Here is a 25,711-nt window from a genome sequence, read left to right on the forward strand (position 1 = left end):
CCAGGTTCACTTCATTGGAGAAACTTGTTTTCTTTCTCCTAGAAGGTACCACTTTTAAAGCAGCCATCATAAATATGCTTCACTAAGCAATGACAACCTTGAAACAAACTAAAAAACAGAAAATTGCTTCAAAGAAATAAAGTAGGTAATGAAGAGCCAAATAGAAAGCAGGTGTGTTGTACATTCTTGGAATCCTAGTAGAGGCACAAAGTTCACAAGTTCAAAGCCTTCCTTTCTACATAGTAATTGAAATAAAAACTCAAGTAAAACCTTACAAAACTGCAAGGAGAAGTAGACAAATCCACTATTATATTTGAAAATTCAGCACCTCTTCATCAAAGATGGATACATTCAGCAGATGAAAAATCAGTAAGATTGTAACGGAACTCAACACCACCATCAGTTATCTGGATTTAATTCATAGCTATACACTATTCCAGCAATAGCATAGTACACATTCTTCTTAAGCTCAGATGAGACACAAAAAACAAACAAAAATAAAAAGCCACATCTGTGCCTTAAAATATACCTCATACAAAAGCCTATTCTTAGATCAGAATGAAATTTAAACATTGAAATAGCAGAAAAGATAGCTGGAAAATCCCCAAATACTTGAAGATTAAACCAACACTTTTTTTTTTTTCCTTTGAAGCTGGGTCTGAACCCAGGGCCTTGCGCTTGCTAGGCAAGTGCTCTACTACTAAGCTAAATCCCCAGCCCCTAAACCAACACTTCTTAAGTAACATAGCTCAAAGACTAAATTACAAATGAAATTTTAAACTAAGTGGAAATTAGAACACAAGATTTGGGGGACACGGTAAAAGCAGTGCTTTTAGAGGTAAATGCACAGCATTCGATGGATGTATTAGAAAAAGATAAAGATCAACAACTTAAGATTGCTAAGAAGAATGCCAAGCAGAGAAGTATCACTATAGATCTCATGGACATTATCTTCTTAGTATATGACTAACTCTGTGCCCAATATCTCATACACTAAATAAAATGTAAACTGTTGGCCGGGCAGTGGTGGCGCATGCCTTTAATCCCAGCACTCGGGAGGCAGAGCCAGGCGGATCTCTGTGAGTTCAAGGCCAGCCTGGGCTACAGAGTGAGTTCCAGGAAAGGCGCAAAGCTACACAGAGAAACCCTGTCTCGGAAAAAAAAAAAAAAAGGACACTTGAAATACATAGTAAACCAAGACTCACACAAATAAGCAGGGCCAGTTAGACGGCTCAGTAGGAGAAGCATTTGCCACACAAACTTGACAACTGTAGTTCGCTCCTCAGAAGCCACAGTGGAAGGGAGAGAACCAACTACTCAAAAGTTGTCTTCTCACCTCCACATTACAGACATGCCCATTCTCAGATAGATAGGAACATTGTGTGCACACAAAAATAGAAAGGAAATACGCCATCTGAATAAGTCTATAGTAGAAATCAAGTTAATAGTTATCTACACTGAAAGCACCAGGCCCAAAATGGGCTCACTGGTGCCTATTCCTATACATTTAGGGAATAAATCATACCAATTCTCAGTAATCTCTTTAAGAAGATAGAATCAAGCCAGGCATGGTGGCACATGCCTTGAATATCAGCACTCTAGCTGCAGAAGCAGGCAGATCTCTGAGTTCAAGACTACCCTGGTCTATATAATAAGACCTGTCTCAGAAAAAACAACAAAAAGAATCAGGAGTCCAGTTCCAGAGTATGGGCCTACAAACCTTCTTTAGTCACAAGCCACATTTCCTGGATAAATAGAGCCACTACTCTCATTAAAAAAAAAATAAAAACAACTTTGTAGCAAATGGAAACTATCACAGAAAAGCCACAACTAGAGTCGGTATGAAGAGCCAAACTCCAATAGATACATCTACAACACAGCTCCTGGGAAACAGTCTCTCCCAGAAATGGCTTTATAAACAGAACTGGAAAATTGGCAATATCAATAGACATGTTAACATGGAAGGAGGAAAATTTCAAGGGGTCCCATCCTAGACAAAGAACTGTAGGCAGCTAATGACAGCTGGGAGACAGAGAATTAGCAGTGAGACTCCTTCCTGGTTGTCAGTTGAACCCTGAAACCATATACACACAACAAAAATGGACTGGCAGGTTGTATTTTATATGCATTTGAGTCCATCTTTACCCTAATAACAAAACAGGGCAAAAACACTGGCCTGTGCTTTGTTTTCCTGTAGTCTATCCTTAAAATACATGCAAGCCCTGCAGTGAATGTTAGGAAGTTAAATACAGCAGTGTATGAAAACCTTTCAGGTGAGTGAGATAGCTTTGTGGAGAAAAGCACTTATCAGCAAGCCTTAGGACTTGAGTTCAGTCTCAGAACCCACATGGCAGGAGGGGAGAGATGACAGCTCCAGTTAATCCCTTCACCTCCTACACGTGTATACGTATACACAAGGGGTGTGTGTGTGAGTGTATGTGTGTGTGTGTGTGTGTGTGTGTGTGTGTGTGTGTGTGTGTGTGTAAGAGAGAGAGAGAGAGAGAGAGAGAGATTTTAAAAATTCGGCTTTTAACTGTCATCAGTTGGCATGTATTCCTCAGGCATGTAGGGCTAGTTCAACATTAGAAAATCGTGTGTATGTATACATAGGTATATATATGGAAAAATACAAGTAAAGCAATAAGTACAAACTGACATTTGCAAAAAAACAAAAAAAAAGGCTTGGTAATTAGTAAAATAGAAATAGAATGTCCCAATTTTTGTAATGCAGGTGTAGTATCTCTCATCTCAAATTCTGAAATCCAAAATCTCTTGAAAACCAAACTGTTCCAAAACGCAAAAATTTTTACAATGCCATCATAACGCTTCAACAATTTAGGATTTAATATTTCAGACTTTTAAATAAGGGTACTCGAGTGATGACATCTATCCAGATATACTAAAATCTGAAAAAGTCAGAAACCTGAAATACCTATTCTCAACTACTTAGAATAAAGGATAGTCAACATGTGTTTGCAAAAAGCCTACAGCTAATGGATTTGAAACAGTAAAAATCTTGAAGCTTAATTTAAACCCTAAGATCAAGTCACAACTGTGTGCTTTTTCACCACTTTACTGAAAGTCAAGCAATTGGAAGGAAAGAAAGAAAACTGCTCTTGTTCTTAGATGGCGTGATGTGGATGTAAAAAAATGATGCTCATAAGCAACTTTAGTGACTTGTTGGATTTGAAATTTTAAAAACCCATTAATACCCATTATATTAGTATCTAAAATATAGTACAAGTCCATAGGGAAAAACTACAGTTCTGATTACTCCAATGGAGAGATACTAGTTCATATGACAAAGACTTACTATGGCCAAAAATAGTTTTTTTCACAGCCAGAATTGTAGATTGATTCCCATCTATTATCTCAGCAACTGATGTGGAAATCAACAAATTGATCTCAAGTTAATGTGGAGAGGCAGAAAATCCCTAAAGCCAACTTAATATTGAAGAATAGCAGAGTCAGAGGAGTAAAACTACCCCAGACTCCAGTACACACTGTGAAGTACAGTACTAAAGGCAGTGTGGTGATGGAAAAGGCAGAGGCAAATAGACCAGCGTCACAATAGCTGAGTAGCATGCACAACTGTAAAGGTGCAAACAGTTCAGTAGGGTGAGATAGGGCCGTCAGCAAGGAGCGCTGGAATGACCAGATAGTCACATGCAAACCCTGAGGATAACTCACAAAAATCTGTTCCAATATGCCAGACATAGAAACAAAACATACAACATACACCTGCTGGGCAGGGTGCCATATTCCTTTAATCCCATCACTCAGAGACAGAGGCAGGTCGATCTTCTGGTCTATATAATGAGTTCTAGGATAGCCAGGGTGGCAGTGTGACCCTGTCTCAAACAAAACAACACCTCAGATAGTATACTGGCTAGTTTTGTGTCACCTTGACACCAGCTAGAGCCATCAGAGGAAGGAGCCTCAGCTGAGAAAATGTCTCCATAAGATCCAGCTATAAGGCATTTTCTCAATTAGTGATCAATGGAGGAGGACCCAGTCCATAGTGTGTGGTGCCATCCCTGGGCTGATGGTCCTAGAAAGCAGGCTGAGCAAGCCAGGAAAAGCAAGCCAGTAAGCCATTTGCTCCTGACTTCCTTCAGTAATGAACAGTAGTGTGGTGTTTTGTCACATCAATAGAAACCCTAGCTAAGATAGTTAACTTAAGAGAAAGTCTAGATGACCTTAGATTTAACTGTAACTCAGTTACAGTGCCAAAGGCATAATCCAAGAAAGTGATGATATATAGCTGGACTTAACTAAAATGGAAAAGGTGTGCTCTGAGAAGTACTGTCAATGGGATGAAGCTCAGGGACCTTCCCAGTTTTACAGGTAGTCCTGGTGCTGGCCTCGTGATACGATGTAATGTGACACCCAGTCTAGTTCTGAAATGGGAAAGCTACCTGATTATTTAGAACTTGGTGCCACTTTGCTGATAGATGTGGAAACATGAAAATTTTGGGAGGATTCTGCATAGAGCATAATGATGCACCTCTGTCAGCAGGTGGTACAGATTAGAGTGGGATTGTATCTGTTGACAAGTACAAGAGTGTTTTGAAATGAATGAGATGGAACAGGCTTTGGAATATATTTAGAAGCACCCTGAGAAACTCAAAGGAACCAGAGGGACACTTAGTAAAAGCCCTATTGCACTCCATAGCATCCAGTTGTAGACATATACTTTTCTAGTACCATACTTAGAGATGTTTTTGTTCCTTGTAGTGCAAAAGCTCATCTGAAAAGAGTAAGCTGCTATATTGAACCATAGCATTCATAATGACTTGGCAGTTGCCACCAAACATTTGACAATGATCTAAATAGGTCGTCAGACAGCTCCTGATGGGCACATGAAATTGGTCACCATTTCTCCTTGTGACTATAGAGCTGCTACTACTGATAGATAGTAACTCTGTAAAGCTCAGGACGTTGTAGTGAAGTAGAAGCTTCTTTAGGAATGTGAATATTGTTACCTTAATAATGATGACTTTTTAGATAAAGCTTGAGATGGGGTACTACATGTTGTTGGTTTCAGATTTTAGAAGTCAAACCTTATTTGCAGTCTGTAAAAACATGAATAAGTACCTCAACTCATTTCTGTCGTACACCTCAGTAATGATTGAGAAATTGGGTGTGGAAGTTTGTGTATGAACAAGTCCATTATGTTAAAAAAAAAATTAACCTTGGTCATAAATTTTGAATTTTATACAAAAAATAGCTACAGACGTTGAGAACCTATTTTAAAACATATAAAAGACTGTTAATTCAAACATGGAAACAACTCTTAAATGCAACAGTGAGAAAACAGACCAAAAATCGGACCAAACATCTTGAGAAACTTCAGCAAAGATGATAGAAAATAGTGTATAAAAAGATGATTTATGCTGGGGGGTGTGGTGGTGCACATCTTTAATTCCAGCATGTGGCAGGAGGATCTCTGTGCGTCCAAGGCCAGCCTGGTCTACAGCAAGAGCTCCAGGACAGGCTCCAAAGCTACACAGAGAAACTGTCTCAAACAAACAAACAAAAAATTATCATCATATATCATTGGGGATATGAAAGTTAAAACAGATACCACTACACACTATTAAAATGGCCAAAATTTAGAACACTAATCAATCAGGTGCCAGGGAGGGTATGGAGCACAGGACTACATTCACTGCTGGTGGGGACACAAAATGCTGCTGTTGTTTTGAAACAGTTTAGCAGTTCAACCATATTCTTAACATACACTGTCTTTACATGGGAAAGACCAAGAAGTGCTAACAGAAGCTACCAGGTTTGTGTAATTATTAATTATCCACATTGTGGAGTCACTGTGTGATTTAAGTTAAAAATTAGTAGCCTAAGTTCTGGGGTTATCATTTGTCTGTATGTGTTAACCATTGATAACTCTAATATGGTATGTGGAGAAAAACAAGCCTAGTGTTTTCACATACATCAAGTGTAGGAGGTTGGTATTCCTGTGGTCCAACCTTAACTGTATAAATTGGTGCCTTCATTTGTTAATGGACTTTCCAAACTCAACCATGCTCTTGTCATTGTACAGATGTGCAGTGTCATTTTAAACACAAATCACTCTTTCCCTCCTTTTCATCCTTAGTTTACTTGTCTTCGTGTCTCACCAACACAAGAGAGTATGACTTCATACATGGCACTCTGAAGCAGTGCAGGCTTAATACAAGCTGTGACCTGCAGGTCACGTGGCAGTTTGGAGATACAAAGCTGGTCCGCAATGAGTATCTCGAAAAACAGTTTTCTGCTAAGAGGTGAGTGTGTGTGGCGGAACTATGTTTGCATTGTCTGGGTTCTTTTTTGTTTGTTTGTTTGCTTGTTTTGTTTTGTTTTCGAGATGGTTTCTTTGTGTAGTTTTGGTGCCTGCCCTGGATCTCACTCCATAGACCAGGCTGGCCTGGAACTCACAGAGATCCACCTGGCTCTGCCTCCCAAGTTATGTGCCACTGCCACCTGGCTGAGATTGTTTTGGTTTTAATCATGGAATCACGCTAATTTACTTTGAAAGTTAGTAAGTATCACTAAGAAAGTGAACGTAGATTATTTAATAAGAGTTACTAAGGAAAGGCTAAGGAGATGGTTAAATTAAAGGTGTAGTGCCTGCTTTGCAAGCATGAAGACCAGAATTGGAACCCCAGCACCCATGTAAAATTCAGGCACAGCAGAGAGCATGTTTGTAACACCAGCTTGGGGTGGTGAGGGGATGCAGGTGGATCCCTGAAGCACACTGACAACCAGCTTAGCCAAATGGCTGAAGTTCGTTCATTGAGTGGTTTTAAACTGCCTCTAAAACAGTGGTTCTCAGCTTGTGGGGGTTGAACCACCCTTTCACGGGGGTCACCTAAGACCATTGGAAAACACATTTACATTATGATTCATAACAGTAGCAAAATTACAGTTGTGAAGTAGCAATGAAAATAACTTTATGGTTGGGGTCCCCACAATTTAGGAGGACTGTGTTAAAGGTCTCAGCATTAGGAAGGTTGAGAACCCTGCTCTGCAAGAAAGGTGGAGAGCAGCTGAAAAAGATACCTGACGTCACCTCAGCCATGTGCCAATATGCACACAAGTACATGCATATGCCACACACAGACACACAGATTTACTGAGGAAAATAATACAGATATTTCCTTCTCGGAATCTCTTACGATGCTAACAATTTTATGTGACATTTGTTTCATGCGATAATGTAGTCAGATTTCACATGTCCTTTTCTAATTTGTTTTTGTGTGTGAAGTACACCTGCCTCGGTGTGCAAGTTAGAGGGGAGAGTTAGACTTCAGGTAATTACCTGCATCACTGCACCTTTTTTTCTTTTAATTTTTACTGTGTTTTACTTACTTTGTGTAGAAGTCAGTTCTTTCCACCATGTGAGTCATTAAACTTACTAGCAGCAATGTCTTTACCCAATGAGCCAGCCATCTTATTGACCCCATTACTTTTTATATAAATACTTATGACAATTTCATACATGTATACAATACATTTTAATACTATCTTTTTCCCATTCCACTACTTCAGCTCCTCCCAGGCCCCACCACTGTGTTCCACTCCCAACTTCATATTCTCTTTTTTCCTTTTCATGACCTACTGAGATGCATTAGTACTGCTGGTACATGCGTGAGTATAAGACCATCCACTAGGAGCAAGGGTAATTAATGTACCAGAGGCCAAACCCCTAAAGAAAATTCACTTTCCTTCTCCCCTAGAAGCCATCAACTTACGGTAGTTCCTCAGCTAGAGGAAAGACCTTGTGAGCCCTCCCTCATCCATGCTAGAATTTTGGATGGCTTGATCATGTGCAGGCAACCAGAGCAGCTGTGAGCTCATGAGTGCAATGGTCCTGACATGTCCAAAAGATACTAATGTCTGTCTTACATTATTCCGTGACACTCCCAGAGCCCTGGGGGGAGATGTGATACAGATGTTGTATTTAGGGCTAAGCACTGCGCAGTCACCAGTTGTGAGTCCTGGTCTTAACTGCCATCCAGTGCAGCAAGAGACTTTCCTGATGAAAGCTGAGAGCTGCACTAATGTATGGGTTTAAACATAACCATTTAGAAGTCAGTTTGGCATTCTATCGAGTTAGCAGGGCCTGTGAGTTCTCTAACCACAGATTCCTGATACCATGCATGAGTTCTATCCTGTGGAATGGCCTGAAGTCCAACCAGAAAGTGGCTGGCTATACTACATTTATGCCTCTATTGTACTTACGGGCACATCTTGCCACTTATTTTTGTAGCTTTCAGGGTTCACAGCCAATAAGATTGTTGATGATTTTTCTCTCCCAAGCAGCTTGTATAAGCACCTTCCAGAGCTATGAAAGCCAGCTAGCAGAGAGAAAGCTTCCAGGATCTTTCACTGACCTGGATTTTGTTGTTTAGGCTAGACTGATTGTCCCCTGAGACCTGTTTGTCTCCACCTACCTACCTTGTGTGTGTGTGTGTGTGTGTGTGTGTGTGTGTGTGTGTGTGTGTGTGTGTGTGTGTCGCAAAGCAAGCACATTACCCATTGAGCCATCTCTATCACCACTTCTCATTTTTTAACCTTCAGTTTTGAGAAGCATACATAAGCTCATGTATTAAGCATCATTTTTTTTAGTTCCCTTATGCTTATAAATGAGAAATAACAAAGTAATCATAAAATAATAACACTTGTGTCTTGACTCAATTATTGGTGTTTTAAGATAGGATTTCTTAAGCCCAGCCTGCCCTCAAACTTAGCATTAACAGAGTGGACCCAGGATCATCCTGCCTCTACCTCCCCAACATTTGCTTTTGGTTTTTTGAAGCTCATGACCATTGTATTAGCTTGAGAGGAAAAACAACAGCGAAGGCAAGCCATAAATCTTAGCCATTGCTAAAAGGAGAGAGACACTCCATCTGAGTAAGGACGCCAAGAAAGGAGGCAAGTTCAACAGTAGAGATCAGGAAGCAGCTGCATCATGGGGTGGAGCTGGTGCTCTTCAGGGAGAGGGAGATGTTTCAGAGTGTGAGGGCAAGCAAGTTTAGGCCTTCTGCCGGTTTCCACAGAACAGATGGCAGGAAACGTGAAAGTTAAACTTCCGTGAGTTGGAACTCAGAAACATGGCAAGCTCAGCAGCAACGGTCTGTAAGCTTTTTGAAGAGCAGATGTTAACCTGACCACTCCTCTTCACGGGGCTCTTTGAGACGATTTTCATTGTACAGCCAGTTACTTCTCCTGGCTTTTGTTTGTTTGTTTGTTTGTTTGTTTCACACATAAAAAAAGTGAACGCTACCCAAGTGATGTAAGGTATTTTAAAGTATTTCTAGTAGCGGACAGTTAACGGGATTTATTATGTTCTTAGGTACTTGTCCAGTTAGCCAAAGGCTTGTTTCTCATAGAACTTCACATAACCCAGCCCAGTGTGTTAGTTTGTGTGTTGTTCCTCTACTGTACCATGAATATAGTATCTGCTAGATTGTAAAGATAGTATCTGTACCATGAATACAGTATCTGCTAGATTGTAAAGATAGTATCTGTACCATGAATACAGTATCTGCTAGATTGTAAAGATAGTATCTGTACCATGAATACAGTATCTACTAGATTGTAAAGATAGTATCTGTACCATGAATACAGTATCTACTAGATTGTAAAGATAGTATCTGTACCATGAATATAGTATCTGCTAGATTGTAAAGATAGTATCTGTACCATGAATACAGTATCTACTAGATTGTAAAGATAGTATCTGTACCATGAATACAGTATCTGCTAGATTGTAAAGATAGTATCTGTACCATGAATACAGTATCTACTAGATTGTAAAGATAGTATCTGTACCATGAATACAGTATCTGCTAGATTGTAAAGATAGTATCTGTACCATGAATACAGTATCTACTAGATTGTAAAGATAGTATCTGTACCATGAATATAGTATCTGCTAGCTTGTAAAGATAGTATCTGTCTTCCTTGTATGTCCATAGTGTAAAACTGAGTGTGGCAACACAGATGATGATTAAATTTACACAAAACTCAGTTTTTAAAATCCGTGATGCTGGGCAGTAACCTAAAGCTTGGAGTCCCAGGTGGAAAGGAAAAATGAATAGACTGCTTAGCAGAACAGAATGATAGCACAGAGATGAAAAGAAAGACTGGTAGCCCCGACTCCCGCCTGACCCTTCATTTCCCACCACGCCTCTTAGAGAAGTGAGTAAGTTTATAATGTGTGGTCTAAAGTAAAACAAGTGGCCCCAACAAGACGCCAGTCTGCATTCTTAGGTACTCTCTGTTTTTACCTCTTAGCCATTAAATTAGTAAAGACGTGAATATCCTTCATCTATGAATTTTGACTCATTGGGCATTTGCATTCTTTCTGTTTCAAACATAATATTTCATACCTAAAGAGAAATGTGAGTAAATTAGTTTATTGACTTAAAAAGTCTCATGACTTTACTCTTTAGCCTTGAAAGTCAAGTTATAATAAACAAGATATCCAGGTAAATGTGAAATAGTAGATTATAATAAAATATAGGTATATAAATCAGGAGTTGATCAAGGAGTCTTAGAGGTGTTTTGTTTGTAAAAGTTTAGAAATTTGAACTGGACTTCTGGGTACAGAGTTACTGAATTTAATCCTCAAGTTTGTTCACATGTGTACCAGCTGAGTCCCCCCTTTTTAAGAATTCATAAATATCTTAAATCCATATGGAAGTATATCATTTTAAATATTGTCTGTACTCACCTCAGTGCGGTGATTAAATTCTTATGTAAATGTCCAGTTTTTACATTGTTCATCCCATGGTTAATTTCATCTGCTTTATTAAGGATTGGTTACAAGGGTTGGTTCTAAGGGTAGGTAGAATTATAACAGTTTAGGGAAATGACAGTGAGAAAGATTGATTTAGCAGGTTCTGAGAAAGAAGCCGATCTGATATGAACAAGGAAACACAGTTTTCCTGATAATAATAGTGCTCTTGGCATGTGACTACTATTTGGATGACCCAGTGCTAAGTACATCAGGACAGAAAAATGGGATAAAACCAATGCTGATGATAATCTTAGTTACTTAATAAATTACTCCTGATAAAGACCACCTGATAGCTGAGATTATGAAGTTATTTTTAAGACTGTAAATTGTCTATACTTGAAGTCTCTACGGCTTCTCACCTGAAACTGAATTTTGTACTGGGAAAAAGATAGCCCAAGTAAGTTATTCCAAAATATAGCTGTGGTTGAGAGAAGGTAACAGACACCTCCCCTCTGTTCTCAGATGGGAGGTTGGGATAACCTGATTTGGGACACTCTCCTTGTAGTTCATGAAGCTGTAGTTATTGGAGAAAACACACAAAAATGTCAGTATGTTTAGTGTTGGGGCTGTTACCTGCTTTAAATCAAAGACCACTTTTTTAAAATAATAGAAACTTAAGATCCATAAAAGATGTTTTCTGATTGTTATATTATCTCCATAGTGTTCAGCTTTGTAAGTTTAACATAGAGAATTCCTCTTTTCCAGAGTTTGTATGAATATAGGTTTAAAAAGAACAATATTTAGCCACGACTTAAGTTTGAGACAAAGCACAGGTCTGTCTGTCACCTTTGATATTCCCTAAAGACATTCTTTTCAATAGTTTCTTCCTGAAGAATAAACTCAAATTTATACAGTAAAGAGTTTTGCCAGGCATGGTGGTAAACATCTCTAATCCTAGCGCTCAAGAGGCAAAGGCAAGGAATATCTTTTCAGTTCCAGGACAGCCAGGGTTATTGCACAGAGAAAACCTGTCTTGGAAAAAAAAAGTTAATGGAGCTACAGAGATGGCTCATTTGGTAGTGTACTTTCTCCATAAATATGAAGACCCAAGTTCCCCAGGAAGCATAACAGAAATATAAAACCAAATGACAGCACCCTCTAGTTCTCTACACAGATGGTGAAAGATTTTTAATGCAAGAAGACAAGAAAAATGCAGCTCCAAATTAAAATCCAGGTAAAGGTCATTATATATTCAATTTATAGAATGAAAAAGTCTCAGAGACTTATTACTAGGAAACCAAAATCCATAGTCTTAACTATTGTCTGAAGTTCTCCTGCTATGGTTATGAACCTTTGGAATTCTGAGGGCAAGAGACCTAGTTATTTAGAAGGATATACTTTACAGTGAGGCTCAGTTGACACTGGCCATTGCTGTACCATTCTTCACTTTGAAAAAATGTATTTGTAGTTCTCTAGTGTTTTTTTTTCCACAGTTGTATTTTGACTGTGGATAATTTAATTCTTAGTCTTGAATGGATGTAGACTCTGTGGATAAATATTCAAACCTATTTGAAATGTAGGCATATTACACATTTCATGGATATAGAGTGAGATGTAGGAAATATATGGAATTTTTGGATAGTTCTCTGTGTGAACTGAATAGAAAATGGCGTTGTGTCGTGTGATCATTGGAAAGTGTGTTGAATGTTTATGAGAAAGGGTAGCTAGATGAATAGACTGTACTTACTACTTAACAGAATTCTACATCATCATACATAACCTGATTTACCCGTTGCCTCACTCCCCTAGACTTATTATTTCACTGATGAATAAGTATAGTTAAGATAGTTCAGTGAAGGTGCACGGTATGAGCCTTGCTTGAAAATCCTGGATTGGTGAAGTATGTTGTCACCTGGTCATTGACACAAAAAGACATATAGGCCTCATTGTTGCTGGCACACCATAAGAGGCACCTGACATGTTTAAGATGGTGCAGGGAAAAGGTTGAAAGGTTAAATTCAGAATCTGTCCATAGTAAAGAGCTTATGCGGTTGGAGAGACAGCTCAGTCTTACTGATCTTAGGAGACCCAGATTGATTCCTAGCACCCAAATGATGGATCACAACCGTCCATAAGTCCAGTTCCACAGAACCTGACACCCTCTTCTGGCTTCCATGGACTCCATTTATGCATGTAGTATACACATATATACATACAGGCAAAACACCCATACATGGGAAAATAAAAATATTTAAAGAAGCTCATAATACCCTCCCAAAGATACCCCCAATACATATATTATCCTCCTTGGCAAAGTGTTGTAATTGATGTTTTTGATGTAACTGATGTAATTGAGTTTACAGACCTTGAGATGTGGGGATATCCCATTATCTAGGTAGATCAGATTTAATTACTTGAGTTATTTAAAAATGGAATAAGAACATAGGTCAGAGAGAGAAGATGAAGGGGTTGGGGAAAGACAGGTGGTGAGAGAGTCTTAGCTGACCTTGAAGATGAAGAAAATGGATTATAAGCCCGGGAATGTATAGGTAATTGCTAGAGGCTGGAAGGGCCTTGAATAATGAGAAAGAAGACAGGATGTCATTCTACTACTAGTGAATTCTGCCAACAAGCTAGCAGGATCCTCCTCTAATCTCCCCGGCTCCACTTCCCAGGCTGGAATTATAGGCAGGCTTACAGATTTCAGTGTAGGGGGGTTCCTCAGTAGTTAAACTACTTGCCGCAGTACAAGTGAGAAGATTGGAATTTAGTTCCCCAGAAACCTACAATGTGAGGTGGAGATCCCCAAAGTAAGCTGGCTAGCAAACCTAGCCATGTCATTGAGTTCTGGTTTGATTGAGAGACCCTGGCAAATGAAGAAGGTAGAAGAGTAATGGAGGATGATTTCTGATACCACCTTTGGGCCTCCATATGCATATATGTGCATACATACCTACACACATGCAAACATGTGTCTACATACACAGCAACAATGGGAAAAAATTACAGGGCTTGGTACTGTGTGCTGCTTCAGACAGCTGAGATTTCTTGGCATATTTCCCAAGGCTTAAAGTAGAAATATTGTATTACACTTAAAGCTGGTTAAGTACTTAATCACTAACAATTTGATGGCAATTGAGTTCCCTGTCAAGCTTTCCAAAGAACCTCATTTCATTTGTTTTCTAATAAACATATGCTATATAATGCTTTCCTTTTCTCCTTTATGCACACCAAGTACCTAAACAGTTCATTTATTATTTGTTGCAAAGTAAATTTAAGCTATATTTACCATATAGGAGAGAGGGAGGGAGGGAGGGAGGGAGGGAGGGAAGGGGAGAGAGAGAGAGAGAGAGAGAGAGAGAGAGAGAGAGAGAGAGAGAGAGAGAGCGCGATCATATATACAGACCAGTGGCTGTCTACCTACTATCTGCAAGTTATCTTGGAATCTATTTGGGATGATGTAAATAACTATGACATAGGCATTGAGTGAAGGAAGCACTTGCCCCATATTTAGTTTCAGAGATTTTCAAACAATCTTTGGAAAGACAAGATTCTAATTTTGTTTCTCCTGGCCATTAGTTACTCTATGCAAACTAGCTTCTTTATTGAGTTTTCTAACTTAAAAGACTTCCATTACTGTTTTTTACTTAGTAGTTAATAATATAGTAGTAAAAAGAAGAAAAAAGAAAGGCCATAGTGTCAAGCCTGCAAGCTGGAGTGCTGCAGATTTCAATACCTGAGTGCCAGGTTGATTTTGAGCTTTTAGTTCAGAGCTTAAAATATGTGTAAGGATCAGGCTCTGATACATTTGTTTCTCATTAAGATTGCTGCATAAAAATATGAGAAGTTTTCAGAAAGTTATAACTCTAAATATTTTTAAATATTTTTAATTTTGAGTGTGTGTCTTTGTGTGCTATGTTTGTCTGCATGCATGTATAGAAACTGGAGGACAAATTGAGGTATCTTTGTGTCTTGCTCTCTCTCTTATTTTCTGAGCCAGTCTCTTATTTGAACCATGCTGTTTCAAATAGAAAAGCAGGCCAGAAAATCCACATGGTGCACCATCTCCCTACCCCCCCAACATGACCTACAGGCTTGGAACACCATGTCTGGCATTTAGGTGTCTGCTGGGGATCTGGAATAAGGTCCTCATACTTGCCTAGGAGCACTTCACCCAATGAACCATCTCCCCAGTCTCTTACTTTTTTAAAACTCAAGATAGATATGGCCTTTAGCATGAAATCTGGTAATAGAACCTTTGGTGAGTGTTCATTCTTCATATGCTTAACTGATTATACATTGCTATACGCACAAAAGTCTATTCAGGTTCACTGCTTCTGGCATCTCTGAAGGAGACATTGAGATTAAAGTCAGAATGTCTTGCACTGTCCAAAAGACATAGTGAAAATTGCTTTATGAATTTTAGAAATTTCAGACAGGAACAACTTGCCACATTAGTGCTATATTGAGAACTAAAAACATCAAGTAAAACATACTTCACTGACCTTGAGAGGTTGGAGAATGTAAAGTAAAGGCCAGGAGTGGTGTAAGAAGACTCCTAGGAAATAGTCATCCAGACACAACAGGACTGATACACAGATGAACTCATGGAGACTGTGACAGTATATACAAGATATGGACAGATTCAGACCACACAAAACAGGGTCAATCCCAACACAGACGGGAGATCAATACAAAGTACCATCCCTAACAAAGGAGCTATTTGAAATTGATACCTGCTGGGAAAGAGGAATTGAGGTTTTCTCCAATGCAATGTGATTGGGTATATTGTCTGTACTCATTTATCTTAGAGGGAGAGAGAATATGAAGTTAGGGAGAGATTGGGAGGATTTGAGAGAGGGGGAAGAATATAATAAAATATATATGAAAATATTTTAATTAGAAAAAGATTCCAGAGTGGCCAGTATATCATCCCCCCCCCCATAGCTCTCTTGACTAGTGTCAGTGCTCAGCAGCTGCCGTACACCATCTTTCTGGTCCTGAGGACACTGACCCACACAACATACCCCTTTCCTTTGTCGTCTTCTAAACACCTTGGGACCTTCCTGGTGGAATGCCCTTTGTTCTCTAAGTTAACTCTTCTCTCCTGATAGCACTTAAACGGAATTTTATTTCCCATTTCACAAGATGCAGAGCTGGCTGCTGTTTGACATTGTGGCATTATCTTAGTGTTTGAATAACTTTCAAAAAGCCAAACTCTTACACAATTTACAGAGCCAGAAATAGTTCTAAAACCTAATTGTTTTTGGGGTTTTTTGTTTTTTTTTTTTGGTTTTTTTTTGTTTGTTTGTTTGTTTGGTTTTGGTTTTTTTTTTTTTTTTTGAGACAGGGTTTCTCTATAGCTTTGGAGTCTGTCCTGGACTAGCTCTGTGGGCCAGGTTGGCCTCAAACTCACAGAGATCCACCTGCCTCTGCCTCCCTAGTGCTGGGATTACAGGTGTGCGCCACCACCGCCCAGCTAAAACCTGATATTTTTTGTTAACATTTTTATAATCTTAAGTTCTATTTGGGCCTAAAATGTTTTCAAATGAAATTCTGAAAGCATTTGATAAAACTGAAGCATACCCATTACCACAGTTGTGAAACTTCAGAAAAAGCTTTCTAAGACTTTGGTTAGCTGAGAATTTATTGTTACATATTTTTCAATCAGTAAAGCTTGAGATTTTTATTGTTACAGAATTTTCAATCAGTAAAATACCTTAAAATGATACTATGTTGTCAAGTATGACATATGCCTATAATCCCAGTACTTGGGAGGTTGAGGCAGGAGTTTCAGGAGTTCAAGGCCAACCTGGGCCACAGAAACCCTAACTCATGAGAGCTAACCAAAATAGCAATAATATTGTAATGTTTACAAACAAGATGATTGATTAAAGTGATACTTTGGGCCAACATGGTCAGCAGTGGCACTGTCAAAAACCCTTTCTCTACAGCCTGCGTTCTGTCTTTATTACTTACCATGCTGTAAATAAATGATTGTGCTGTGTTCTTGTCCAGGCTTCATTAATTCATTTACAGAGCAGTGGTGGCATAAATTCTCTGTAATTCTTAAGGATGCTAGGATTTTCACACAGGTGATAAAAATGGGAATTGGCCTTAATTTAATGTCACTAGTCACATTAGCCACTAAAAAAAGAGGCTGTCCTTTGAAGGTGGATGTTGTCTCTACTAGCTATGAGAGTTGTAGATTGTACGTTCAGTAGAAAGCTGGTGAGTGAGTGTCTGCTGTGGGTCTGCCTTCATCAGTCACCTCAGCTGGTCTTTGGGGTAACTGGCTGCAGCTTCTGCAGCAGCACTTGGTGTGTCACTTGGCACTTAATACTGTGGAGACTTCTTAAACATAATGAATCAGCTTGTGCCAGCTGCAGAATCCTACCTCTCCCTCATCTCAGCCACCACAGTGCTGCAGTATCAAGCCTTGTTCTCAGCTGGGCATTGATCTAAGGAAGTGTTGTAACTATTGATCTTCTATACGAACTACTAAGATTTCTCATCAGCAAAGAGTATTTTCCTTACATAGATGAGTATTTACCGGATTATCAGTTTTTAATGGTCTTTAAGACCAATTCTTATGTTTTTCACAACTGACTAGTACAAGAGACCTTGTCCCCTTCCAGCTTGCAGCATGCATTCCTTGCTAAGGTTAACATTTCAGGATTTTCATCTAAAGACAGGTAGGTGATTCTTCCCTTAAAGGTCATTGTAAGATTATGAGCAGGCCTAATTTAAGTAGGACCGGGAAGGCCTGAGAAAGAGAGAGATGGGAGAATGGCCAATCTATAGAATGAATATTCAGAATGTGCATACATATACACATATGCACATGTGCATATATACACATATATACACACACACATATATATACACATACATTAAATATATACATATATGTATATGTATCAAGTACACCATCCTATGTGGTATGCTTCATGACATCCTCCCAAAATTTGAAAAATAAAACTTTAGGTCACTAGACACAGATCATCATAGAATATACAATTAAAGAATGTTTACAGTATTGACTTAATTGGTAAAATATAAGAGATACAACAAATGAATATATGCTTTTGAAGTAAAAAGAACACTGATGGACTTGATTGGTTAGATAATATTGGACTGCCATAAACTGTGGAGGCCAGTAAAATGAAATATACTTTATTATTCCAGCCCTATCACTATTACTTTGGCTAAACCATCAGGCAGCTCAGTGCATTTTGAACCTTAAATGTTTTTAAATGTTTATAACAAGAAAAAGTTGTTAGATATTTGAGAACAAAACATGTGTAATAGAGCTTAAGATTTTGTACTGGCTACATGAAAAGAGTTACCAGAATTGTTATTTATTCAAGCTATCCATAAATCCTGGCGTGTAATCTTGAACTTGGTCTTCAGATAGTTTTTGGTACTGACTTAACCATCCTAGTGTAGGTTGGTACCTCAGACTATTGTCAGCACTTCTGCTTTCTTTGATAGGCTGAAATAGTTTATCTTTTTGAAAATTCTAGATTAACTATGTACATCGTTTATTTTTACTTAGGTTAGAGATGCGTGAGAATGGAAGATACGGCAGAGAACTGGAAGAACATTTCTGCTTCTTAGCACTTCCTCAGAGTGCTATGGTAGAAATCTACCAGAATGGGCCGAGTACCAGAGCATCCCCACTGAAGATACTCGGGAATCCTGTTCTTGGAGTTTATATGTTTAGACATGTTGATGTTGCCTTGAACTACGCTCATAGTCGAAGCACTACTGTAGAAAGTATTATGATTTTTAAGGTAGGTAGTAGCATAAAAACAAATACTAAATATAGGAGCAATTAAAGTCAGCTTGGACATAGTTTGCTTTAAGTTTAAACGATCTTACATAAAATTCCACAAAATATTTCCTTTGTCGTCCTTTGGAATTTTCCCTTTCTTTACTCTTTACCTGACAGTGGCACAAAAAGGCAGCACTCCCCATCATTGTCTTCCCCATACACACTTTCTCTGCATTCCTTGCCCCTACGTTGATTTTTATCATACTATATAGCATCATAGTAGTTTATGTCCTCTGACCAGCTACAATATGATTGTAGCATAAGCTAGGTTTATTGAGCTATTTCTGTGTAATAGCATTGTACTAATGTCCATTATTTTTAACAAATGTGCCATGCTTTTATATACACACACAGTTGGTAATTAACATGATATTGTAAAACACACAGATTAAGAAGAGGAAACTGATCAAGGAGATCACCCAGTGGGGAGTTATCATGCTACACAAGCATACAAAACTGACTTTGAATCCCCAGCACCCAAGTGAAATGCTGGATGTGACCACACACACCTGTAACCCCGGAGCTGTGCAGGAAGCACAGAGAAAAGGGTCAGACTTGCTGGCTACAAGCCTAGCCCCAGTTTCAGTGAAAGGCCGTAGCTCAAAGGAATAAGTCTTCCCCTGGCCTCCTCATATTGCACATAGTATGTGAGCACAAATACACAAAACCAGAAATATTCTAGGGGTGTGTTCAGTAGTAGAGTGCTTGTCTGGTGTGCATGAATTCCTGGATTGGAATCTTAACACTGGAAAAAGAAAAGTGGTAGCGACCCACCTTTAATTCCAGGACTCAGGAGGCAGAGGCAGGCAGATCTCTTGAGTTTGAGGCCAGCCTGGTTTATAGAGTGAGTTATAGGACAGTGAGAGCTGTGTAGAGAAATCCTGTCTCAAAAAACAAAAACAAAACAAAAAGAACTAAAAAGATATGCACTCAATTGTCAGTAATAAAATTTGGGGTTAGTGGTATGGTTTAGGATAGAGTATTTTCCTAGCATGCGTGCATCAGTCCCTAGTGCACACGTGAAAACACACACACACACACACACACACACACACACCATGAGTCTTTCAGGCTCTCCAAAATGTGTTTGGAAAATAATATAAATGCATAAATATGTTTTAAAATTTTATTATTTCAGTAAAATACAATAAAATGTACTCTTAGCAGTTTTTAAATATAATCCAATAGCTCCAAATATATTCATATTGTTCAATCATCACCATCCATTTCCTCTAGAACTCATTGCATCTTCAAACCAAAATACTACACACATTAAACAGTTCATACCGTACCTGCTCCCTCTAGACCTCGAAAGTCCGCATTCTACTTCTGCTTACAGTAGAGTTTAACTACTGTGAACACCTCAAGTGAGTGAAGTCACTAACTTGATCGCATCATTTAGAGCGTGCTACATGTTCATCCCTCTTGTCAGATTTTTCTTTTTATAAAATATATGTACTATATTTACATTTTATTCACCTTGATTATTTAAACTAGTGGTTCTATAACAGATATACAAATATTTCTTAAAAGCCCTTTGGGGCTGGGGAACGCCTCAGTCATTAACATGTTTGTAAGTATGAGGAATTGAGTTTGGATCCCCAGTGTGCATGTAAAAGAGAGATGTGGAATATCACACATAATGCAAGCTCTGGGGAAATGGAGTATAACAGGAGGATTCCTTGGGCTTGCTGGACAGCCAGTCTAACCAAATAAGTGAGCTCCAGATTCAGTGAGAGACCCTGCTCTAAACGTAAGGTATTGATTGAGGAAGACACCAGGCATCTGTAACGTGCACACACACACACACACACACACACACAAACACACACACACAAAATCAGGTGTGCGTATATATACTTACCCCACACAAAAAATCCTATACTTAAATTTCTTTATTATGTTTATTATACCTATAATAGTCAGAGGACAACTTGTGAGGATCAGTTACCTCCTTCCACCTTGTGGATCCTATGGAAGCTATTAGACTTGCCACCAAGCACCTTTACTTGATGGGCCATCTCACTGGTCCTTAAGTTTTTTGTAATATACCCAGAAGTGCTATTTCTGGACCAGATGGTAACTCTGATTTATTTTAATTTTTAGGAATCACTACATACTGTTTTTCTATCAGCATTGGAATGATTTAACTGGCAAGCAATTGAGACCAAGCATAAAACTTTGAACAGTTTTATGGTCAAACTAATTCTGAGCAAATATTCAGGAATTGAAAATTAGCTGATTGGAGAGGAGATGATACAGTAGAACAAACTAGGTAGATAAAACACTAAGACCCCAGACCTTGTGCACAGTTTCCTATCAACAGTGCTTAAAGGGTCCAGTTCTTTACATTCTTACCAACATTTCTTTTAATTCTGGCTTCAAGGAATGACTTAGAGAAAGCCCTCTTAAATTGTTGAGAAAGGTTGAGAAGTGATGTGACTGGCCCCACTGGGTTCGGCCCTCAGCTCCGGCAAAAAAAAATAATAATTACACTTAACTTGGCTTATAGTGTGCAGAAGCCTTACACAATTACATAGTAAAATCTGCATGGTTTTGGTTATCAGTTCTTGGTCACTGTTCTTCGAAAAGACGTTTTACTTTGTGTTTTGTTTGCTTGTATTTCTTCAGTGATATTTCACACTGTTTTTAATACTTAAATGTTTGCCTTGTAGCCAGGCGGGGGTGGCGCGTGCCTTTAATCCCAGCACTCGGGAGGCAGAGGCAGGCAGATCTCTGTGAGTTCAAGGCCAGCCGGGTCTATAGAGTGAGTTCCAGGAAAGGCGCAAAGCTACACAGAGAAACCCTGTCTTGAAATAGCAAAAAAAAAAAAAAAACAATTAACTTATGCAATATACTTTTGTTTATGCATTTTAAGAGGAATTTAATTTTTTTAAGTTGTTCTTTTTGTTGAATTATCTGTCTCCATTTGCTGAAATGGTGCTTTTAATTACACACCATATTTTGGAGCTGGTGATACACACCTATCATTCTAGCACTTAGAAGGTAGAGACTGGAAAGTTATCACAAGTTTGAGGCTAGCCTTGTCTACATAGCATATTTCAGGCTAACCAGAGCTTTACAATGAGTCTATCTCAAAAACCCAAAGCAGAAAAACAATCTATAATCTTTTACTGTCTACAATTACATCACCTGGTCTCTCTCACTGTTCTCTATTTCTAGCTTCAGTATTCATATAGTCTTTTATATATACTTTCACAGTAAATTCACTTCTAAAGGTAGATTTTCTGAAACTTTTATTAGAAGTAACTAATCTTAGAGCTTAATTTGGGAAATAAGAGATATATATAATTACCATGTTAAAACATCACATTTATCAAGGGCATGGACTAACAGTTTTATTAATACATCACTATTATAAGCTTGAAGGTTTAAAAGTATTTGGGTGTTGTCTTTTGCTTTTTAGGTTCTCTTTGGAAAAGTAAAGAAAATTCAACCTTGTATGGATAAAAACAAGGTTTCTCTGGATCCTTCTCCTAACTTTGATTGCCACATGTCAAGAAATATGCCTTCTCTGAAAGATACCATTGAGCTACAAGCCTACAATTCAGTGGTATGTTAATGTGAGCATTCATTTGATGACTTAAAAGACACACATAGTACAGGAACTCTTTTAGGTGCCATAGACTTAATAGTCAGCTGTCAGTTTCTCTTTTGAACAAGGCTTCTCAACGGCATAACTACAATCATTTATATTTCAAAGTCTCTGAAAGTAAATTTCAAATATTTTGCCATTAAAAAAACAGGTGATGGTAGATAAGATGATAAATACTTTCAGGTAAGTTGATTAATAACTCAGTTCTGATATATATCAGAACATTACATCAAGACCTGAGGAGATAGCTTAGTCAATAAAGTGCTTGTCTTGCAAGTATAAAGACCTGAATTTAATCCCCAGAACCCATGTTTTAAAACCAAAAAACAAAAAAAAACAATAGATGTAGTGCTATGTGCATGTAATCCTAGTGCTAGAGAGGCAGAGGAAGAGGGTACCTAGGGCTCACTAACCAGCTAGCTTGGTAAATTCTCATCTGTGAGAGACCTTGTCTGAAATAGGGGGCACTGAAGAGTGATACCCAAGGTTGACCTCTGGCCTCCACATGTTCATGTTACTGCACGCACACATACAGAACAGAAGTCACATTAAACCCTATAAATATGGCCAAATATGTATCAGTTAAAATTGACCTTGAACAACAGTATTGATTCTTTATACTTTGGAAGAGATCAAAGGAAGGCTTTATGAATTAACCATTAAGTAAAAGAGCAGTTTTTATTATACTTTAATACTTTGTAGATCTTAATTTATAATTGAATATGTTTATTTTATAAGTGAAAATAAGTATTAGAAGTATATGCATAAGTTTGCATATGGAAAAAGTATTAATATTTATTATTTTGGACTTGAAATAGGTTTCAGGACATATACAAAGCATTTTTATAGAAAATACTACTTATTTTGGAACAGTAATATGCTTCTACCAGTATTAGTAGCTTCCAAGTGAAAATATGGTGGGAGGAAGCAAAGGAATTGTATACGTCTTTAACAAAACCAGGGTTAAAGATGGTAGAGGGATGTGAGAGTTATTGTCTTCTCTAAGGTAATATTCAGAGACAGTTAGAAGTTTATTTAGCAAGCAAGCCAAGCACCCTAAAGAGAGATGGAGCTGGACTTTCTCAGAGCAGGGCAGCAACTGGGTTCTGTGTTGCAAGTTTTTTTAGTTTTGTGACTGTTAGGAGGTATTTGCCATTTCATAGGATAAGCATACTGGAACCCATCATCAAAATCAAGAGTAAATGGTTTGTAATGAAGCCAGGATCCTTCAAGATGTAGTCCCCTCTGTTATTGCTCATGTGTGGGAAAGTTCCCTGGTGCCTTAGGTTTTGACATAGAAGGAATAACTTCTGCATGCTTGAGGTCATTTAAGCAGAAAGCAGCATTTTGACTACCAGAGCTATGGAGATAGCAGGGGTTTTTGCTACCTTTTATCTAACTCCTTTTTGAGATTAATTTTAACTCCGCTGCAAAGCTGGGGCCAGAGTTTTACAATAGTTTTATGTTCTTATGTCTTTCAGGTGTACTTCTATGAATATGATTTCTTTTCAAGGCCAGTAGATAAACCTAGACAGTGTCTTCCATATGCAGTAGTAACAGTAAAATATATTGGTCAAAAGGCAGGTAGTGGACAACTTATAACATCGCTGAGATTCCCATCCACAGGATTTCCTAAGAGGCTTGGTAAGATACAGTCTTAGTCAACTGTGTTGGTCTTAAATTCTGAATATTCTAATACATTGTGCATCTCTAACCAAAATAGTTGTTTTATCTGCCTTCTATTTTATATATCTAGGATCATATTACATGTTTTTACCTCTTTGACTTAGTATAGGTTCATGTAATTTTTCTGTATTGATAGCTGTTACAACCTTTCATTTTTATGGATGGATGGAGAGTATTGCATTGGTGACTACACCATTGTATTGGAAAAGTTTAGGTACCTTACAACTTCTCACTCCACATTGCTGTTTATGTGCGGGTCTTGGTGCTATTGTGCTAGCTTTACTTGGAGAATGTATTCACACTAAGAATGTATAGCTTAAACTACAGGTGATGTCATGTGATTTTTCTAAAGTGGTTGTATCAGGTGCACGGGGTTATATAATCATTCTATATCTTGGCGATACATAAATTTCTAAAAGTGTCATTTTTAACTAGTCTAATGATTATTATATGTTAGATCATTATGATTTTAATTTGTTCCTAATTTTTAGTGATACTAAAGAATCTTTTCAACTTTGCTGGTATTAGACTTTCTCATGTTTTGTGTTGCTATAGTAGATTGCTTCTGATTTTGGCTTTTGTCCAGATGCTAACAAGATTAGGGTCTCATGGTAAATTAATCGGCCAGTTGAATTCTCACTTTATGTGTGAATATATGAGATAAATACATATACTATTATATAACATATGTGTTATATATGGCTGTGAGTGTGCCAGTACCCCCGCATTATGCATAGTGAGTCAGAGCAGGATGACCAGTGTCTTTTTGTGTATTAGTTTTTTCTAATTGTCCCAGCACAGGATCTCACTGAACTGAAAGTTTGTCTTACCAGCTGTGCTGATAATCCCTCTTGGGATTGCCTGTCACTGCACCCTAATACTGGGCTTAAAGGAGTGCACAACCATTTGTGGGTGCTAGAGATTCAACACAGGTGCATATGGTTGAAGACTGAGCACTCCTAATCATTGACCCATCTCCCTAGCCCCAAGCCACTTCTCTGAAATTTATGGTCTAATCTTTTATAAACACTTTTAAATTGAGGTGGGCTTTTTGTATTGATTTGAACTATTTTCTCTGACTTTGTGATTTTTGTCTTGGATTTTTTAATCTGTGGACAGAAACATGTCATGTGTTTTCTTGAGTCACAGTCTCATTCTGCAACCCAAACAAGTCTGGAGCTCTTTGTCATATCAAGGTGGCCTGGAATACACAGTGACCCCTCTTATTCTATCCTCTCATCACGCCTTATATGAACTTCCTGATATGAGATACATTGTTATATTAAGATAATTGATGTTAAGTCTGTCTTATTTATGAACATTTTTAAAAAGTTGATAGGACCAGGCATGGTAGTACACACTTTTAATCCTAGCATTCAGGAGCAGAGGCACACAGATCTCTGAGTTCCAGGCCAGCCAGGGCCAATAGTGAGACACCTATCTCAAGAAAAGGAGAAAAATTTAAAACTTCCTAGCTTTGTTTCACCATTTTGGTCTTCCCCTTCCTGGAAATATCAACCACTTTGTTTTCCATTGGCACATCCAGTTTATGAGAAAATCACCTTGCTCACTGGTCTGCAGTAACACCCCTGTAGGACATCAGTCAGCAGCAGGTACTCTAGAAGCTGCCCAGTGCCTTGTGCTCATGTTTGAGTTATCCTATCAATATCTACCACAGTACATGTCTCTTAGAGTTTTGGTTGTGTTTAATTGGTTCTACACATTAATTTGTAAAAGGAAAAAAAGACTTAAAATTTCTAGTCTGTTAACATTTCATTTCTTTTCAACATTTTAATTTTGTGATTTTTTTCTATAAAATTTTAAGTGT

The 25,711-nt window shown here is 38.2% G+C and overlaps 1 protein-coding gene across 1 annotated transcript in view; it reads left to right on the forward strand.

The window, feature by feature from the left end:
• Window positions 1-25,711, forward strand: part of Tex15 (testis expressed 15, meiosis and synapsis associated) — a 50,014-nt gene that overhangs the window by 5,290 nt on the left and 19,013 nt on the right. Inside the window, exons 3-6 of the mRNA XM_036166749.1 lie at window positions 6,116-6,281; window positions 18,303-18,540; window positions 22,009-22,155; window positions 23,679-23,841. Of these exons, the coding sequence (XP_036022642.1) occupies window positions 6,116-6,281; window positions 18,303-18,540; window positions 22,009-22,155; window positions 23,679-23,841 (714 nt within the window). The remainder of the gene's footprint in view (window positions 1-6,115; window positions 6,282-18,302; window positions 18,541-22,008; window positions 22,156-23,678; window positions 23,842-25,711) is intronic.

Source organism: Onychomys torridus, chromosome 17 (assembly GCF_903995425.1).
Source record: "Onychomys torridus chromosome 17, mOncTor1.1, whole genome shotgun sequence".
NCBI lineage: Eukaryota > Metazoa > Chordata > Mammalia > Rodentia > Cricetidae > Onychomys > Onychomys torridus.